We start from the raw sequence: 21,173 nt of genomic DNA, 5'->3' as shown, positions 1-21,173 counted from the left end.
TTCGTTCCCCCCCAAAACTGCACCTTTTTGTTGTTTAGCTATCGTCTGATTCGGTCATGCTTTTCTTTTGAAGATCACATTGAGCGTTTCCGGTTTGTCTGTATGTGCTTTTGTCCAACTTGATGAAGACTTTATTTTTCGGCTACGTGGATCGTTCTGCGCTTCCTGTGAAAGCAGCTCCAGATCCGGCAGAGAAGCAGGGGAACACGTTGTACCTGAGAAGTCATGCAACTCTGGGAGTGTGTGAAAGTTGGGGTGGAATAAAAAAAAAAGAAGAAGATTCTGGGTCTTTTTTTTTTTTCCATTCAGAGACTTGTCTAATTTAATTTTATTTATTAAAATTTTTTTGCAGTTTGTCATTTCTTTTTGTTTACTTTAAAATAATTACTTTTTTACGGAACATATTTTTTAAAATGTCAACTAATGTATAAATGATGTATCATACAACAGAAAAAAAGGATTTCACAGTCAGATTTATTGTCAGTGGTAGGAAGGGGATTTATTAACAGATTCAAGATGTTTTAAGAGCAAATACAGTGGAGGACATCTGGCAGTTTATCATTCTTCAGTGTGACTGCATGTCACATCAACATCTTTCTTAACCTGTCTCATTTAATTTTTTACTGTTTTTTCCCCCAATGACACTGTTAATACAGCTTTTATTCAGTTCATAATTCATTTCATTTGCATATTTTATCATCAAACGGATGTTGTCGGTTTGGATGTTTTGTATTTCGGTGGCTTAAAACTCATCTGAAGTCTTGTTTCCTCTCTTTCTGCCTCTTCAGTTGACCCTGCTGCCATGCATGTAGACACAAACTATGTACAGTAGCAGAAGGAGCAGCCCTCTAAAACCAACCAAAAACTGCCTAAATGTTTTTAACTAACACTGGTATGACCGTGTCTCCTTCGTGGATTCAGTCTTCATTTAAAAAGTTACATAGAAAAGACTCCGACAATAAAACACCCATCCAGTCAGAAGAATAAGTTTGTAGCCTGACAAGTTCTGCGACAGTTCATTTAAAGATTATGTCATAATAGCATTCATAAAGATGCAAGTCTGTTCGTAACAAACAGTCTCCTAAACCAGTTGTTCTCACACTGGAGGCTGTAAGATCATATCAGGCCGTTGTGACATAACTGTAAAAAATATAAAATGTACATTTATCAAATAAATTTAGCATTTTTTTACAGGGCTGCCAAAATAAAAACCATCCATAAATCTGTGAAATTAGCACCTTGATTTGTTAACACATTAACACATAAACAACAGAGTCAGTAAACATTATAGAAAATCTTACGCATCATCTCTGACAGAGAAGCTGATGTGGGGAATGTAGGCGCTTTTGTCACAGCAAACACTCGAATCCACCACCAAACATTCATTCATTCATTATCCGAACCTCTTAGTCTGATTAATGGTCACAGGAGGGTGGAGCCTGTCCCAGCAGCCACTGGGCGAGAGGCGGGGTACACCCTGGACAGGTTGCTGGCCCCTCCACAAAACATTCTCCTCATATTATATATAAATATTTTCAGTTTTCCAGCTTTACATTTAGAGGACGGCTGCAAGATGGTTAATTTGAAACATACTTTCTGCATGGATGTGAGGGTCACGTACACCGATGTATGTCAGGTATGTGGCTCAGAGTCAGAGAACCACTATAACACGTCCATCTGTAATTAGCACGGCACTTTTGTGTCTTATGAAGTTATTTCAGTAACTTCAGTTTTACATGTTGGAGGGGGATGCGTTTTGTCAGATGTGTGTTACCTCCACCTCCACACACCCAGCAGTGCACGTCTGTGTTTAATGTATCTAATGTAGGGGGGGGGGGGGGAACACAACCATTATTCTTTAAGTCAAAGTGCAATAAGTCAAAGTGCAATAAAATAAGAATGTTGTATTAAATCATTTTATTACAGACTTAGTTTTGTACAGATAACATTCTTATTGTGCCTTCTTATTCTTTAAGTCAAAGTGCAATAAAATAAGAATGTTGTATTAAATCATTTTATTACAGACTTAGTTTTGTACAGATAACATTCTTATTGTGCCTTCTTAAATACTTGATGGCAGACTTTGTCCAGAACAGTGATTTCCTAGAAGAAGAAAAAAAGACACAGACCTTCAGACTTTGAAAGCAGCATAATGCCACAGATGTGATGACAGAGCTGCTATCTGACTGCTGCAGATAGGTATGTTTTATTGTTATTGCCTGCAGATAGGAGAGCGTTCAGGATGATGTAACTAATAAAGGTTGAATAAGTTAAATTGTTTTTTTATTTGCCCTTTGTCATATAGACAAAGCTGACTTTGCAGATTAAATTGGCAGTAGTGGACGAATGGGAAACATTTAGACTCATGTAAATATATCAGTAGTTTCCAAACTCCCTCAGTGTCGCCCGTTTTTCTCACCAGATGCAGCAGGTCTCCCTCAATCCAGTGTTTCCAGCCACGGTTTTCTTTCTCCCCCTTTTGAACACACACCAGCTTGTCTCCATCCCAGGTAACCAGAGTCTGGGATTAGAAACATCAGGCATTAAATTAGTGATAAACTCTTCCAACAGCGGTCTGAGTGTAAATCATTCAGGAGCCAACCCCCCCCCCCCCCCCCCCCCCCCCCCCCCCCCCCCCCGCCCCTCACCTTGACTTTTCGGTTGTCCAGACCCTTCGTCTGCTCCTCAAACTCCTCCCCCACGGTGAAGTTGACCTCATAGTTTCTGAAGGTGCTCAGGGTCTTGGTTTCAAACTTATCTCCATTCTGGACGATGACTTTTGTCTGATGCAGGTGGGAGCCGATCTTTCTGGTGGCAAAGTCGATATCTGCCAGCAGGAACAGGTAAAGGAAACATCCCAGGTTTTATTATGAGCCAGTTTTACATGAGCTGAATCCGACACGGACTCAAATACTTCCTTTATTTTCAACAACAGAAAAGTGTCTTATTAATAGAGTTTAAAATGTGAATATTATTTTCTGAAGTAGCAGAAGTTATCAGGCAGCAGCTTTTTCCCATTTTTATGCCAAACCTCGGTGAAATAACGAATCTAACCTGATGATGTCGCCTCTGACTGGTGTGGAGAATGTTGTGTATGGATCCATTCCCTTTGCAGTAACATGGTTTCTATGTTCCACAGCATGTGTGCATTGACTCCTTCACAAAGTATGTCAATCCTTGTTTTTCTCAGTAGAGATTGTTCTACCAGATAATGGAGTCCGTCTCGTTATTGTTGTGAAGTCGTCACGGACACAACGGAGAACTCAGCGGGGCAAGCAGAGGCTTTATTTTTGCATGTCCAATGCTGAAGTACAAATACAGCCATTTGTCCAACAAAGGGTTAACAGAGATGTGAAGACTTCTCCCGTCCTGACTTGGCATCTTGCACAGACACACCCAAAGCAAGAGGATGCTTATTATGATTCCACTCCTGCGGGTTCCTCTGACAGTCTCATTTACCCGTTAGAAATAACCTTGCTCCGAGTCAAAACAGGCCTAAATGAGTCTCTCCGCCCCTTTCAGCATCAAGCTCTGCCAAAGTCAACCACCCATCTTTACCGTTTAGATATTCATATCCCATTTGCCCCAAAGTGGCAATTCAATTTCTTCCCATCGCTCTTACAGATGAGACCCCCGTTTTTACCCATTTGAATGTTATTTTTCACACATTTCCATAAGGATATCATTTTGCTACCCGCTCGGTGGAAATGAGGTGAAGGCGCTGAGGATTTCCTGGATTTCGTGCGAGCTGGTGTTTTATAAATCGCAGATAGAGTTGTGAATAATGAAAGTGTTTCTGGGTGGGAGCCAAACAGGGAAGAGTTTTTCTTTTTCTTTAAATTTCTGTCATTTAGATGAGTTGCCCCGTTGCCTGATCTAGGGTCAGATCTGTCCTTCGTTTTTGCACATCAGTTGGATGAAAATGCAGAAGGGACTGAATCAATATTTATTTGGCGTGGCAACAGACGGCAACTGCTCGCAGAGTGGAGGTTAACTTATCCTGACAGCAGCTCAATGAAGAAACGAAGCAGCACCACAACAGTCCTTTTTTATTCCACCTCTTCTCGCTCTCTTTTCCATCTCTTACCAACTCTCTCTCATCCTCTCCGTCACACCCATGTCAGACTTTTCAGCTCCCACCTGTCATTTAGATTTCTGTCTTTAAAAGACAACTCACCTGCAGCATCCTTTCCTTCTCTGCTACATTACGTGTGTTGTGCATGCGTGGAACTCACCGAGGGCTTTCATGACCTCCTCGAAGTTCTCATTGGTCACCATCTCCCAGCGTCCATTGTAGTCTGCAGGCATTTTGTTTCACTGTTGTGTCAGCGACAGCAGCAGCTTGCCTCAAGGTTTGCTTTTCCAATGAGGAGAGGGAGCATTCAAGGGCAGAACCCTTTATATACACAGAGTTTCTGTGTGTGTGTGTGTGTGTTCATGAAGCAAAGAACAGGGTCCGCCTGATAATTCCTTCACAACAGCATGGGTGTGTGTCACTTCAGTGATATGAACCTCTAGTGTTGCACTGTGTACACACAGTCTCTCAAGCTGCATGCACTTCCACTATCTGTTGCATAAAATAAAATCACATTAACCAAAGCTTATTGTGGCTTGTGCACTCGCATCTCTCTCCACACATTAAGCTGATGCTCTGGAACAATCTGCAGCACTTATTTCTTTTTTTTTTTTTCTTTTCCAGTTCCCATTTCCTCCCAGCAGGCCGGCTCCAGCAATTACTCCCTCTAATGGCCTGGAAGGGAGGGAAGATGGAGAGAAGCACCGACAGAGATGTTCACCGACATGCAGAAGCTCATTTCTGCATGTCTCAGAGTCAAGAGAATCTCTCCTGGTTTTCATTTCAGGGAAAGTTTTAAAGTAAAGGAAGATTTTTTTTTCTTTTACACTGAATTCAACATAAGTTCAAGTACTGTTTGGAACATGTTCCCTAAGAGTCCTGACATCAAGCGCTCTTTCACAATCATTTCTAGATAAGATGCTTCAATCAGCCGGAGCTACTTTATCAGCAGGAGTGTGAGGATGTCTCCATAAAGTATTCATGATCACGTTTTGTGTTAAATCTCAGAGCCGCTCGCTTCGTAAAAGAAATGGCTCTGTGGTTTGCATGGAGGTTGTATTCTCACCAGCAGCGTGAAACTTATCAGCTAATTCATTTTAATTTGATCAACTTTCATCTAAGACCTATTTTCTGTGAACTCAGACCTACATTACGCACAGTTTGCTCTCTTTCAAGTGCCTCCATGTGATCAAAAAATAATCTACTGTTGGAACATGATTTCACAACTCCATTACAACAGCTTTATATCTGATGGTGACACTGAATTGGTCCTGCGGCGATGAGGTTGTGTTTGGAGGGTTAAAGGTGAGGAAGGAGTGTGTTTCATGGTTTATCAGAGCTGATAAGATGAATAGAACGACTATTGCTCTAAAGCTCAAAGCAGAAGACCAGATTGAAATGTTAAACTGCACTTTTTAACCTTTATTCATAGCGTCTTGACTAAGCCACTATTTTATTTTGTATTTTCTTTTATCTTTGTATGGAGTTTATAAACTGGAGTATTGGCATCATGTATTGGAATAAATAAAGTAATAAATAAACTATAAATAATAATAAATAAAGTATTGGCACAACAGAATGTTATTAAAATAGCTGCACTGAACATTTTTATTTTAGTAAAGGAGCACTGACAACACACAATGGAAATGTTATTATATATTTATTTATTGAGACAAGTAACATAGAGAAAGACATGCCCGTAGTTTAAAACTACAACAAAACCAGTACAATAGGTATAAAAAAACAAACTCAAAGGAGCACAAAGCTTAAAAAGGGAGGAAAGAATAGAAAATACACCCACACACGATGAAATAAAACTAAAAAAAGAACAATAAAACTGCAGTTTTTCCAAAGCTAGCATCTCTTATTTTTGATTTATAGAACCCACAACTTAAAGATGTGGCAACGTAGGGTCCTCTATCAACAATGCTGCTTTCATCCGCAGCAGGCAAGTCAATAAATATTCAGATGCAGCCACTGGGAACTAAATTTCCAGCACTATAGAACACAACAGTCAAAGTTAGCAGCTAGCTTGTGAGCATAGCAGAGCAATAAGGAAATATGAGAAAACTATTCGCCTCAGGCTTAAGCAGAGAGCAGAATAGGTGAATTAGACGGTGGATAATACAGTGGTATAGTCAAGAGAAAATCCATATGTGATCACAAATGCAATAATTCATTTATTGTATTATTATTGGATTGACACATCTGGGCTACCTTTGGCTCAGTTCTGCGACTTGTTGTGTTGTGTGGTCCAGATGTGGTCCACATATGTAGAACCAGGGTTTTCTTTCTTGTGGTCATGTATTGTTTTGCCAGGCACGTTCTTATGGAGTCAACAGGGTAGGTCGAGGCCTAAAATGAGGCAAACAAACTTCAGCTTTGAACCATACATGGACTTGACAGTTTGAACTATTCAGGATTAGATCACAAGCTAAAGTTGACGACAGTGGAGTTGCTGCTTGTGGATGCTGACATGCTGCAGCTGATCTGATCAAACCAAAACTTACACACTAAAGTAATTATAAACTTTGATTTCTGTGATTGCTCTATCATCTTGGTCATAATCGAGCTTTATAGACAGTTTTACTTTTAGTTAAAATTGCATCCTGTATCCTGGAGACTTCTCCCAACCTTCTTCTTCTCAGTTTTTTGTTCCACCACACAGGGGCAATGTTGCTGCACACGAGTCCATGTTCCTCACGAGAAGAGGGCAACGGTGCCCCGAGTTGTGTGCTGAAGCACCTTATGTTTTACTGTGATCAAAGTTGAGATGACACAGAGCCATCTGGTTAGTGAGAGGGCAACTTTGTGGAGGTCTGACTGGTGCAAGTTCCTTCCTTCTTTCTGTTTAGTGGAAAATAACTGGTTTCAGTGGAAGGCCGTGTCACAAAGATGAAGAGGGCTGAATCAGAAGGTGAAACATGTCATGATTTAGTGAATCATAAGAAATCCCGTTTTGTAGGAGTGACTGTATCTACAGCTTGGACATGTGCAATCCGTCTCATATGCAAAAGCAATCATGGTGGTTTTTAATGATACATGACAGACATTCACTTTTACTTCCCATCTAATGAACATCTTCATCTCATAACCTCAAAGGCTGACATACGCCGCTATGATATTGCTTCTATATAGCAATCATACGCGCCTTCATGCTGATGTACTGAATGTGTTTTTTTTCCTGTGCTTTCTGTACATCAGAATAACGCAAGGCAATGGCTGACACTTTTAATATAATCTGAGAATTCTGCTCCATGCAAAACATCGCTTCTCTCTCAGGGCTGAATTTCCCCTTCCTCTGCCCCTCTACCAGCCTGGTCTTTCTAACGGTATGCCGCTGTGCATTGTGCTTGCATGCTGTTACATTCTCCGCAATACAATTTCAATATCCAGGGTGATCCAATTCAATTTGCTTCATTAGCGTGACATTTAAAACTGTGCTTTGCAAAGTCTTTACATCCCCGTGCAGCTCCTGCAGTGGCTCCCTCATCTCGCCCATCTCTCCCTCCTGTTGTTTTAGACACATCAAAGGTAAGATTAATCACAATCCTCCGGGGAGACAGACGACTGAGAGAAGTCTGCATTTGCTTATGAAACTCTTATTGTGAGTTTCAGCAGAAAGTAGATATGTTTGTAATATATTTCCAGCCCACCCATGGGTTCTAATAGAGCAGCGTCTTGCTGTGTGCTTTGATGTCCCAGTGAGAATTCAAAGGGCCTCAATATTGCCACACAATTGAATGACTTTTTTTTTTTTTTTTGCTTTTAGCCTCCTTCTTTAAAAAAAAAAAAAAAAAAAGAGGCTCAGCAGTGGTAGTACAGACATCAGTACAAGCAACAAAAAGGAGAGAAAAAAAGGAGTCACATTAAAGGAGATTGCACATACCAAAGGCGTGTATTCCTACACACACAGACAAATGCAGAAAATGACATTTTCACCCTAAATTCCAAGCTGAGCACAAAATCTTTCTGAGTGCCAGCTCATTTTTACAGCTTTCCCCAACCGTGCACAGCAGCTCAGAAAGCAGAAATAACAGGTCTGCAGCTTGGACAAACCCCCATGTTAATGGAAAGGGCCTTTTTTAGGCGTCACAAACACAGCCTTATAGCGAGATACCTGTGGCGGCGTACGCCGCGGCAAGGTCACCATCAGCTGCTTCAAACAAATGGCCGGGATGAGAAAGCAAGCCCTACACTGTGCATTTATATGCTGTCATGAATGCATGCATGTGTACGTGTACGCACTTTTCAGTGTTGTTTGTCCATGTGTGCATGCTAAACGCCTCACCTTGGCTCGGCATCATCGCTCTTCTCTTCCTACACGCGTGCTTTGATCTGGCCTGTGCCAGCCCGTTCTTCTTACCATAAATCAAATCTCATGTTCCACCTCTGCGTGTGTCATCCCGTCCCTTGAGGAGAGAGAGGGGGGGGGGATCTTGTGGCTCCGACCTCTACTAGTCCATGTGATACTTCCTTACCCCCCCTTCTACTCCCCCAAACCATCCAGCTAATCACAAGAAGAAAACAGACTACAAGCTTTCTGCCATCTTCTACCTCATTTAAAACTCTTTTTCCCCCTCCGCAGGAAGTTTGGAGCTGGAAAGTGCAGAGGGGGAGAAATGGGATGACAATGCTAAATATTTCATGTTTCCCATTCCGTACGATAGGAACAAGACCACGTTTTCCACGGAAACATTTGCAACAGTGGAACTGATTGCGGGAAGGTTCTGTATTTCTCTTTACTTTTTGCTTCTCTGCTCCAAAACAGGCCTGGATGGTTCTGCATAATGCATGGGTCTTCCTATGTGCAGCTGGAAAGGGCTGTTGGTCCTCAGGGATCAGCCTGGGAAAGGGTGTCCACATTCACATTATGCAGCACGGGGCCAAGCATGTCAAAAAGGAGGGAAAGGAGGAGAAATATTAGTTTTGCTCAGCTCCTCTTTAGTTCATTGTTTAGATTATAAGTTAAACAACTCAGAACAAGTTTTTTTTTTAATTGAATTGGTTATTGTCAGAAAGCTTTTATATAAATGCACAATTGTATCAAATAAAAGATTTCATAAACAAATTTCCTATTTGTCAGTGTTTTTATCTGTCTCATTTCAGGGTCTGTTGAAACCAGTTCCAATTGGTTCATATGGAACATGTTTAAAGGTGGAGTATGTAAGATTTTCAATATTTAAAAAAAAAAATTAACAAAAAAATAACTACAATCATAATTAGATAGTTTTTTTTAAACATGTAGGTTCCAGTCTGTCCATATTTGATGTGTTATTAAATTACAAGTTTAATTAATGACAAAGACCCTTCTTAAATGTTTGCCTACCAGTAAAAAAAAAAGAAAAGTGCTTTTTGTCATTTGTCATTAATTAAACTTGTAATTTAATAACACATCAAATATGAACAGACTGGAACTTACATGTTCAAAAACTTTCTAATTATGATTGTAGTTATTTAATTAGTTAATTTATTTTGAAAATATTGAAAATCTTACATACTCCACCTTTAAGGACACAAACTTTACACTTCATGTTGCAGACACACATTTCAAAGTCTCAACACCTGTGTACTCTGCTTCCGTACAGCGGAGAGGTAGTAAAAAAAGAAGTGTGCCAGATAAACAATCTATGTTGCAATCCTTGACATGTTACTACACTGCAAAAACTAAACAACTGGCTGTCATATTAGTCCACGTGGTGTCACAAAAATAATTTATCTGAGTTATTATGGCAGATATAAGTGTGATACTCAGCACCACAGCTAGTGCTACATGTGACCCAGTCTGCTGAATTAGTGCTAATCTGATCTCTGGAGCTTTAAAACACACCTCTCTCTATTTAATAGCTTTGGAGGACTGAAAATGCCAAAGTTCGAAATAAATACAGATAAATAAAAATGTACCAGTAAGTGAATTGATGTGTCAATAAATTTTACAATTATTAAAATCGCTTTCCTGTTAAGAAATCTATCCAAGTCACATAAGTTGATACTTCAACTGACATTGTCAATGGTTTTCATTTAACTTTGCTTTAGTAATGTTCATTTACTTTGACAAATATTTTAAAGTTTTATTTATTTATTTCATGCGTTTTTAGGCTTCTCATCTATTGATGAGAAGCCTAATTGATCAGTCGGTACTGAGCAGCTTTTAAATTCAGGGACGACTTTTATGGCATCAAACAGGTATAACAGAGCACAGTATGTTTAACTTGTTGGCATATCCGTTTGTTAATTCAGTTTGTTTGTTTTTTTTATTTCTATATTTATTTGTAATTTTGGCAGTTTCAATACTCCGTACATTCCACTTGACCAACCATTTGTAAGGTGATTTTTCTGTAAATTTTCTTTTTTTTTTTTTTTTTTAGCTTTTCCTAAGAATCCAAAGGCACTGTTTGATTTCCTGTAAGTGAACCCTTGTCTGGTTCCATGGATTGTATAGTCTACAAATATATTATTGCTCCATTGTCTATTTATGGTGAATGAACCATTTTTGTCCTTGGTCAGACAATGAGTCAGATTTTCCTCTTTTTTCTTAATGGTGAGTGATAATTTCAGAAAACCCCTCTCTCCAGCGAACAGCTGCTGTAACTGCATAAAATTGTTGAGTTTGGCCAGCTTGATTAAAACGAAGTGGACATTTTTGGATTTCTGCTCTCAATCAGAGCTAGCCTCCTGAGTATCATGATGTTAATACACCCAAAGTTTACCTTTTTGCAAACTTAAAAGTTTTGAGTTCATCTGGAAGATACAGTGAGTTGCTATAGTGTAGCTATACAAAACACTTGCATTCTTCTTCACTTTAAATGATTCAAAATAAACTAAAAGGTTAAATTCAGGATGGGAACGACAGCTGAGTAGTTAGAGTGTGGCTCCTTGTTATGTTTTATATCTCTAGGCTCATTAATGCAGAAATGTCAGTGGGTTTTTTTCACACTGCATGGCTTTTATCCTTCAGGTTACAATGTTGTGTTATTTTGCTGAAACAAGATCTCTGTGTCCTTTTATAAAAAGCTGCTACCTGTGTGTTCTTAGCATGAATTTGTGCAGGTATGTAATCCGTGGCATGCAATCTAATAATGAAGTCCCCATTTCTATACTGAAAGCATGTTCTGGTGGACAGTTCCCACTTTTTTGATAACAACTAGTGTCACAATCCTACTGTTACAGAATCCTCTGGTGGCCTTTTCATGCCTCCGCTGGAAGCTATATAGTAGTGGCGGTGGAACAGATGCTTTTAAAAAATCATATAAAAGTACATTAAATAATTAACAAAGTTATTGTTAGTCAAGTGTGTTTCCTATTGACAAAAAGTTTGTATCCTCAGACTTAATTATATCAAATAGGGATGTGTGAATCTATCTACAACAGGGGTGCCAAAAGTCGGTCCTTAAAGGCCGCTGTCCTGCAGGTTTTCCATGTATTCCTGCTCCAACACACATGGCCTCCATTAAATGGATCCAACAGCCAGTGAAGTTCTGCAAAATGACTGATTAGTTTGAATCGTGTTGGAGCAGGAAAACATGGAAAAACCTGCAGGATTGTGCCTCTTGAGGACCGGAGCTGGGCACCCCTGATCTACAAGTTGTAAATACTCCCATCTCAAAGAGCTTTTATGTGGACCTTAGCAATAATTGCACATTGTGGGACTGTGGTTAACTTTGTTGTTGTTACAGTGTGTTATAAATAAAGTTGCACTGCATTGCAATAAGATCAGTTTAAAAGCTGTTGTAACTCCTTAAAACATGACAACATATTTATCTCTGCAGTTGCAGCACAGCTTTGTGCATATGGACGTCTGAGTGTCAGAGAACGGTAAGCATTGTTTTTAGTTGGAACTGTAGCATTGTAAAGTCATTTAGAAATGAAGAGAGAATGGTAGTCATTGCACAAACAAGCTACTAAATAAATGATGACATCTCTCACGTGAATGAGGAATAAAAAACAACTAATAGAGCAGCATCTGTGGCCTGGGTGCGAGCAGGTTCTGATTCATTTAACTAACCCAGGCAGCATCATCCGACATTACTGAGGATGATTCTTCATCGGAATTCCTCTTTTTATCAAAAACATTTTTGTTATCCGAGAATATTCTCTTTATTGCTGCAGTTTCTCAATAAGGCAGCTTTCTCCGGAGGCAGCCTAGAATACCTCTATCCACCTGGAAGATGACTGCAAATATGAAAATATCTGAACAAGTGCATAGTGAGAGGGCACGTGGAGATTGGCAATCTAGTGAGATAAAAGTGTAAGATAGAAGTAAATCCATCACACGCATTCATTTGCACAGACTGCCTTGGTCGCGCCAGGCTTTCCAAAACTGAGCACATCTCTTATGAGCAATGCTAGCATGGCTGTGGAAGCCGTGTGACATGGATTCCATCTATGTGGCACGTTTCTGTTCGGTCATAATAATGTCTCACAAAATGAGCTGCATCTTAGAGTATCAGAAGAAGATCTGATACTCTAAGATACACAAAACTAACTTCTGTTATGAAGACATGCTATGATGGGCAATTAACCCTTTAAATCCTGACCCATTAAAAAAAATGGTAAGAAAAGTAACTTTTTTTGTTTTTTGTTTGAAGTCATTATTTGGCGAAAAATGACCTTTTTTCAGGGTGGGGGTAAATTTACCACTTATTACCATGTGGTGTGTCAAAATGATGATAGTGTAATTGGTTTCTTTCAATTCATTAGGTGGCAGAAGACAAGTATCAAATTGTGTTTAACAGGATTTTGAGCATTTTGAGCTTTTTACCATAAACTGATGCAAAAGGTCTCAGAAACTGGATGTATCAAATGTGATACGTTTGGCTTCATTAGGTTACGCAGCAACTGGGAGATTGGCAGTCCAGTGAGATAAAAGTGTAAAATAGAAGTAAGTCCATCACATGCATTCACTTGCACAGACTGCTTTCCAAGACTGAGCACATCAAGTAAAGTACCTTGCTTAAGGACACTTTAGAAAAATGTCAGCACTGGCCAATCACCTACCTGAAACACTTTTTTTCGTCTTTGTTTGCCAGTCAGAAAAAAAAGGCAAACCTTCAGTTTTCATTCCCAATCCAGTTCCCTAGCTGCCAACTTGGATTTCCTAACAATGCTTTCGCATGATCGCTGTCTTTTTTCCTGTCATCAAAACTTTGCTCAGACACGGGCTGTGCAGGTTTAGAGCGGAGATGGGAGGAGAGGAGCCGTTAGTTGCCAGTCCATCTGGGGATGGGAAGTGCTCCAGTTGTCACAAACAGCATGCAATTCAGACTGCACTGAGATGAAAAAGCCAGAAGAGAAAAGAAAGGAATGAATCAGGACATGAAAAAAGGATGTGAAGCAGCGTGGAAGCAAAGGAAAAAGGTTATTATAACAGAGGTTATTTCAAATCTAATTTACACTGGAGGGACATCGTTGTTTCCTCTGAAGTTGAGGGAGGAGGGAGCGACTTTGGCCCAGGTTCACGTCTAATTTCTCTTAGTTATTTAGCGTTTCCGCTTGTGAGGCTTTCAATCTCCGCAGCCTTCAGGGGGTCCAGATTATCTTTTTCGTTTGGAGAAAATGAGCTGAGATGGAAGCTACATTACCTCCTCTGCCTTGTGTGAGCTCATTTTTTCCCCCACACCACCATTAGCTTAGTAAAGCCATTTGGAGATGCACGGTGGAGTGTTTCCATGTTCATCAGTAAGTGCCTGGCATTCCTTCAGTCAATTATCACCAGAAATGTCTCTGTGTGATAATTGGGGCCTCAGGCGTGTGCATCCATGCCAGGGTGGATATGCGAGGGACATTTTGACGAAGATTTTGAGTACATTTCCACATTCACAGTGGTAATCAGTCATCACTAATCTATGCTCACTCTTGAGACTGGATGATATCATTCATGCAGCAAAACACTACCAGTTGTAAACAACGTTAGTTGTTTAAGAGGCATAACATGAAGTCAATGAAGTCTTCCGTTAATTGCAAATGTGTTAGGGATATTTCCATCTGCTTCTGTGCTTGCTTGCCACACTAATGTGAAGCCAGGAAATTCATATTAGATTAAATGTTGGTCCAATTTCAAGGGAGTAGATATTTATTTGTTGTATGATTACTTTCAGTCTGTTTCTACACTTGATGTATCACAAACTGTCCCTTCTGTCTGATCAGTTGGTATCTAACCAGACAACGTTGTCTGGGAAAGGTTGCGTTTTTTAATCCGGCGCACTTTATTTCACTCTATGTGGTTCTTTGCATTTTTTTTTCTCTAACCCAACAGAAAGTGACAACTCAAGTGAAGAAAAGAAATCTAGTGGTGCATAAGACTTGCAAGAGACTTGCACTGCAGTTACCAAGGTAATGCACAGGGGAAAACAAACAACAAATAACAAACCACCTGCTGCGTCAAGCTAATAAGTTTTCTATCAGGGTTTGGGTTTTCAGTTTAGCTCATGCTTGTGTCACTTCTTGCTGAAATGTTTTTTTTTCTTCCACAGTCATTCATGCCAGATGGTTTCCAGGTTGTCTTTCTGGGTCGTCATTGTAAATTCTTGGTTCAATCAACAACACAACATTTTCAAATATTTAACCTGGGTTTCCTTTTCCAATTTTTTTTTACTTTAAAATACGGATTGCTGAAAAATATTTTAAATTCGATCCACGATGAGTAAGACCACAGTGTGGTCTGACCATGCTGTATGTTTTATGTCATTATGCTCCTTCCTGAAGGAGGCGAAAGGCTGCTATTTCCTCCTCTGCAGCTGCTCCTCCCACCTCTGCAGCTGCTCCTCCCACATCCGGAGTTGCTCCTCCCACCTCTGTCGATGCTCCTCCCATCTCTGTAGCTGCTCCTCCCACCTCTTCCACTGCTCCTCCCACTTCTGTAGATGCTCCTCCCATCTCTGTAGCTGCTCCTCCCACCTGTGCCACTGCTCCTCCCACTTCTGTAGATGCTCCTCCCATCTCTGTAGCTGCTCCTCCCACCTCTGTAGTTGCTCCTCCCACTTCTGCTTCTGCTCCTCCCACCTCTGTAGATGCTCCTCTCATCTCTGTAGCTGCTCCTCCCACCTCTGTAGCTGCTCCTCCTCATCTCTGTGACTGCTCCTCCCACCTCTGTAGCTGCTCCTCCCACTTTGCGACTGCTCCTCCCACCTCTGTAGCTGCTCCTCCTACCTCTGCGACTGCTCCTCCTACTTCTGCGACTGCTCCTCCCATCTCTGTGGCTGCTCCTCCCACTTTGTGACTGCTCCTCCCACCTCTGTAGCTGCTCCTCCTACCTCTGCGACTGCTCCTCCGACTTCTGCGACTGCTCCTCCCATCTCTGTAGCTGCTCCTCCCACCTCTGCGACTGCTTACCTCACCACCCACTTCCCTCCTGGATATTTTATTAATTTGGCTGCTTGATGATACCAGTCTGTCCACATCTGTCCACACCTGACGATGTCCAGCACAGAAGTAGCTGCTGAACTGTCACAGTGAAGATCTTTTCATTTGTCCAGTTTAAATGTTGAAAAACTGAATTGATTTATATGAAATGTGAATGAATTTGCAATTAATGAATTTCATTTGAATTCTTTAATGGTTTAATGTGTTTGATGTCTGAGGGGTTATGTTCACAAATCCTTACATACGTATATGCTTGTGTGTGTGTGTGTGTGTGTGTGTGTGTGTGTGTGTGTGTGTTTTAAAACTATATCTAATGAAGGTGCTACAGAGGGAGGACAGTCCAGTAGTTGTAAAGTGGAACTGGCAGCAGACCAGCAGCAGGGCAAGTTATGTTTCAAGAAAAAGTAATGAATGTGTAAGATTTACAGCAGCCTATGACACCTGATACCTGAACAACTAAACAGAAACAGAATATGGATATTTGGTGGATTCTGCAGCAGATGAGGAGGAAACACCCCCTCCATGACACCCTGAAGCAGCTGCAGTGAAAGGCTGAGCTCCATGCGGTGCAGGACTGAGAGGTTCAGGAGATCCTTTGTCCCTACAGTCATTAGACTGTACAACAGTCACTTCTAATGATAATTAATATTCTTTGAGCTGCCGGCAGTATGAATTTCCATAATAGTCACAAAAAAGTATCTATCTATCTATCTATCTATCTATCTATCTATCTATCTATCTATCTATCTATCTATCTATCTATCTATCTATCTATCTATCTATCTATCTATCTATCTATGGTTATGATTTATTTATTTGGTTTATCAGGGACCATATTATACACATGGTAAAGATGCTCTTTACTGGATTATACTATTTGCCCTAATGTGCATCTGTAGTCCCATGCAGTAGAAATCTAACAAGCACTCAATAAAAATAAAATAAAAAAAAAAATTTAAAAAAGTGACTAAGAGGCAAAACTACAATAAAAAGGCAGATATAGTCTTGATGAGCTTAATTTTTTAAAAATCTGTTTCTTGTCTCTCATGAGAAGCCTCTAAAATTTCCATTTGTCTTCAGTTCAGGGGAGATTCATTTACAAGGGTAATATAATATTATATATATATATATATATATATATATATATATATATATATATATATATATATATATATATATATATATATATATATATATATATATGATATTTGTTTTTGCAACTGACAAGTTAAAATAATGTCTTATTAGGAAAACAAAAAATGCTTTTTTTCATTTACTGTGGGCAATGATCCCCCTTTGTGTCAGCTCTTTGTCAGACATGAGGAGCTATAGCTGCATGGTGGTGTTGATGTCATGGTTTGGGTCGCTTGTGCTTGCCACCATTTGTGGAACAATAAATCATTAATTACACAGGGAAAATATCAGGACAAGAGCCTGCAAACTTCATCTCAAGTAGAAAGTAGGTTATGCATCAATAAATAAAGGATGGATGGTAACTTAGATGAAGAATTGAATGAATAATTTAGCAGTGCAGTAATTTAACTCAGCTCAAATATGTTTGAACAACAGAACAATTAATACTCCACAGTAAACAAGCAGTCTACAAAGTGGGCTTAATAGGACTGGGATTCACATTAAACAAGTTCTTGATGAGAGGTTTCTGGTCTGGCATCAGTGCAGTCTGCATCTGGTATTTTTTGCCTAGGGTCTAACATATCTATCCCTCATAGTTATTTTTTATGTTTGGGCTTTAAAGAAGAATTCATGTAGTTGATCACATTTCAGGCACTAATTCAAACTTGGTTGCAGCACTTCATTAACACCAGTGAAGCGTAAAGGCAGGGTGGCAGATTCTAGTAAAACAGTCTGAGCAAGCTACATTTTTACATAAATATACAATTCATAGGTCTAAACCTCTAAACCCGCAATGCTTGTTCCCGATGGGTTGAGGGGGGGAAGGACAAATAAAAAATTAATTTGATAGACATATCCCCATCCAATAGTTTTGAACAGGCTGGTAAAATGATGGATGGTGTTTTTTCTGCCCGCTCCATTCAACAGGTGACTAAATTTTATTTTTGTGTCAGAGCATTAAATCAATTGGCTGCATTTAGAGAGTGAAGGGGATTTTAAGCCAAAAAAAAAAAAAAAAAAAAAAAAAAAAAAAAAAACATCTGGAAAACATCTCCTAGCCTACTTTTAGGCTCTGGACTGGTCTTGTCATCTTGTTATCATTATACTGTAACTGTTAAATGTTATAAATCAAAGTCCTGTTGCATGTTAGATTACACCTACAGAACAAACTTGTGGCTTCATCTATTTATTTGTTTGACATTTCTCCATTGACGGATAAGGCTGGTCACCTAAAAGATAAACTGGCAACATATGAATTCATGGATTTGCATCACTTTTTTCTTCACTTCTGAATTTGTGATGTGTACTGGTTTCTTATTCAAAAACCACTGGTGAGATCCAGTAAAGTAAAACCTTGATTGAAGGTGAAAAGAAAAGGTTATTCAACAAAAAATGTCTCTGTTTATCCCTTTATCTTTCTTTATGTGGGTTGACAATTAATTTTCTCTTTTTAATCAGTTTTTCACTGTCATGGTCATATTCAGGTTAAAGTCCAGGTATGTTTCTTGCAGTATCTGCTGCAGCCAAGTGTGTTTTAATGCAGGTACGTTGCACAAACTGGAGTGAACATCTACATTTTATTTCACAAATAAAAAAAAAAAACATAAAATAAAGTTCTTTGCAAATGTGTAAAATCGGAGCTGTGGTTGTTGTAGTTGCATGCACGTATCTAGTAAAGCACTGGTGCAACCAGGAAGGCAAGGTAGAGATAGTGAAAACTCTTGTACTCCAAATAAGACGTTTTATTAAAATGTACTTATTTCAGACAAAACATTGTGCTTCTTCATCTTCTAGCTTGAGTTGCATCCAAATTAAGATTTGATGCCTTATTTTGCATTCTTGCTTCAAACATTTTAAATGACTTCTTTTTTTTTTTTTTTTTAAGTATTTTGATCACTTTAATCATTTTCAGGCTTCTAATGGTTTAACTTATCTCAGACTATCATCTAAAAACCACTGAAACCCTTCAGAAAAAGCATCTAAGACAAATTGAAGCCATTTCTGTGTAAATCACAATCCAGTCTTATTTATACCCAACCACTTGACTCTACCTGACTTTTTCTAATACTTAAAGTTCTATCACTTCTCCAATAACTGAACATTCAACCAGTTTGAGTGCAAAAAACATGAGTGGATCTGACTTGGAATCATAAACATTATGATGTAACAAGACTTACAGAAAGATATTACACCTATAGGCTCAAAATAACCATATTTACTGATGTAAATATCAACTGAGAAGTAGATTAATTGGCCCAGAATCTTTAAAACAGATTTCTTCATGCAACCAGAAGTGTCATCCCCTGTTGGTCACAAGAACAAGAAACATTAAGAGCAGACACAAAGACTTTCATTTTAAGGCTATTCAGTCTTTTCAGACAACAGTCTGCCAGTGAAGAGAAATAAAATGCTGATTGTGTTGCTGATAAGTATTGTTAGAGTTATATAATTTTTATTAAATATAAAAAAAAAGAGAAAAAATTGACAGCTAGTGGTTGTTTTACCAATTTAAAGAGATATTGTGTAACATTTGGCCACTAGGGGCGCTAAACCTTTACCTTCCCACAGGCCACACAACCCCGTTGCAAAATTAAACAGTCTCCAACTGTGACACTCATTCATTCATTTTCCTAACCACTTAATCCAATTCAGGGTCGCAGGAAGCTGAAGCCTATCCAGCAGTCTTTTGGGCAAAAGGCAGGGTACATCCTGGACAGCTCACCAGTCTATCGCAGGGCACCATGACACTCATAAAAAAACCCCAAAACACTCACATATGTTCATGTATTGCATGCCGACCAGCCCAACTTCCACTAAACGTCTGGTCTGTAGCCGATTGGCTTCAACTTGCTGCATTTAGTTTCTGCCAAAAGCAAAATAAAGACACAAACATGTACTGCAATGTTCTGCAGCTCATCAGGCACTTACTGCTGTCTGAAAGATGTGAAAGCGTACATCACAGTCTGATACTTTGCACAACAAGCAAAGAGTAACATCTAATAATACTGAGACAACCAGAGTGGGTTTTGCATCCACAGTGTTTATCAATCACAACAAATTTCCGTTCGAAAAGGAATGATGTCTGGTTTCTGAAGAGGGTAGCTCCCTTGCAGAGCCAACACACTTCAAGCACTGTAAATGTACCCCAGAAATGATCCATTATTACTCGCATTAGGCTGATGTTTGGGTCAAAAGTTACACGGTTTCCATGTAAGTCCAGGAAATTTTTCCTGCTGAATCTTTTCCCATTTCAGAAACCAAATAATGTTAATTTTTATTGCTTAACAACATTCAGTTTTTTAATATTTATCTTTTATAGATCTGGGAGGGGTGTTGAGCCATGCTGAAGCAGACAATATATCCTTTTGAAGACTTGGGAAGAACAGGTACTACCAAGCTGCAACCTCCAGCGGTTAAAAGTGAAGCCTATGTGGAAGTGCATTAAACTACAGTTCCCCATTCATCCACTAGGGGCTGGCTCCAAAACAGAGCAAATCCCCATAGACTCCCATGTTAAAAAGGCCAAATTCACAGCAGAAATAAACATGTTTACAGCCTGGTTCAAAAATCCATTTTCGGTTTATAGGTCAGGTTTACCTTCATGACAACTGTGGGGGGAGTGAATTTTTTTCTGACTCACCCATTTAAAAGTAATTTAATTTCGAAGTTCGGCAAATTAAGGGGCATGTCCTTTTGATTGACAGGTACTAATCTCTGGCTTCGAGTAAGAAGAACGTAGAACAACCGTGGTTTTTAGCAGGTTGACAACATGACTTAGCTTTAGCCCGCTTACCTCCGTTACCTGTGTAGCTCCCGTTATCTCGGGGTTAGCTCGGTTAGCTTTTAGCTACAGAAAGCTCGGAGTTCGCTTGATGTCAATCATCCGCCATGACGCTCACGGCTGCCCTCTCAGCTCCACCTCTTTACCCATATTTCCATTTTCCGGATGAGACGATGCGCATGCCCCTGCCAAGATGGCGATGGTAGGAACCGCCCACCGAGCTTCAATTCAGCTCTTCAGAAACATATGGGTAACGTCACAGAGTCCGTCCATCTCTTTATATACAGTCTATGAGTACTACGCACGCAAAGAAAGACACAATTTGCAAAATCGAGGAAAATAAATTCCTTTTCAAAAGATAAATTTCTTTATTTAAATCTGGTGTCCCCAAAGAGCATTTCTTCTGACTCAGATGACAACATGTAAGGCCATTGTGTCCTACCCACAAACAGCATTATTCATGCAGAGTTGTTTTGATGTTGCCATGGCTCCGTTGGGTTTAGGGATGCTCTGTGGTTTCACGGATAATAACATGGTTAAAATGGCACATCAAACAACTGAAAGGCCTTTTAAATGTCACTTCTTGGTCTGAACTATAATTGGTTATTCTGCTGTTTTGCCCAGAATTTTAAACTTGGCCCTTTATAAGTGCCCCTAACCTCTCTCCTTTGCTTCTTCCTGGCCCAGGCCGCACTGTCTCAGCTAACATTTATTACGAGTTATGGACCCTATGAATAATTGATCCAGATTCTATTTTAGATCCTGACTTGGACAAATGGTACAGGGCTGCACTGGCCAATATTTCTCCCTCCACTGCCCTAA

At 39.6% G+C, this 21,173-nt stretch overlaps 1 protein-coding gene across 1 annotated transcript; it reads right to left on the bottom strand.

Annotated features, from left to right (window-relative positions):
* Window positions 1–2,049: 2,049 nt before the first annotated feature.
* LOC306760647 (retinol-binding protein 2-like) lies at window positions 2,050–4,308 on the bottom strand (the record flags this gene model as incomplete). Its single annotated transcript, XM_079246596.1, has 4 exons — window positions 2,050–2,103; window positions 2,420–2,521; window positions 2,649–2,827; window positions 4,236–4,308. The coding sequence occupies 4 exons, from the start codon at window positions 4,306–4,308 to the stop codon at window positions 2,050–2,052; spliced, it is 408 nt and encodes a 135-aa protein (XP_079102722.1).
* Between the last annotated feature and the right edge of the window lie 16,865 nt (window positions 4,309–21,173).

The sequence above is a fragment of the Telmatherina bonti genome, assembly GCF_933228915.1.
Source record: "Telmatherina bonti genome assembly, chromosome: 9".
Classification (NCBI taxonomy): Eukaryota; Metazoa; Chordata; class Actinopteri; order Atheriniformes; family Telmatherinidae; genus Telmatherina; species Telmatherina bonti.
Note: the sequence above shows the minus strand (reverse complement) of the source record. Positions and strands in the feature narration are given on the sequence as shown.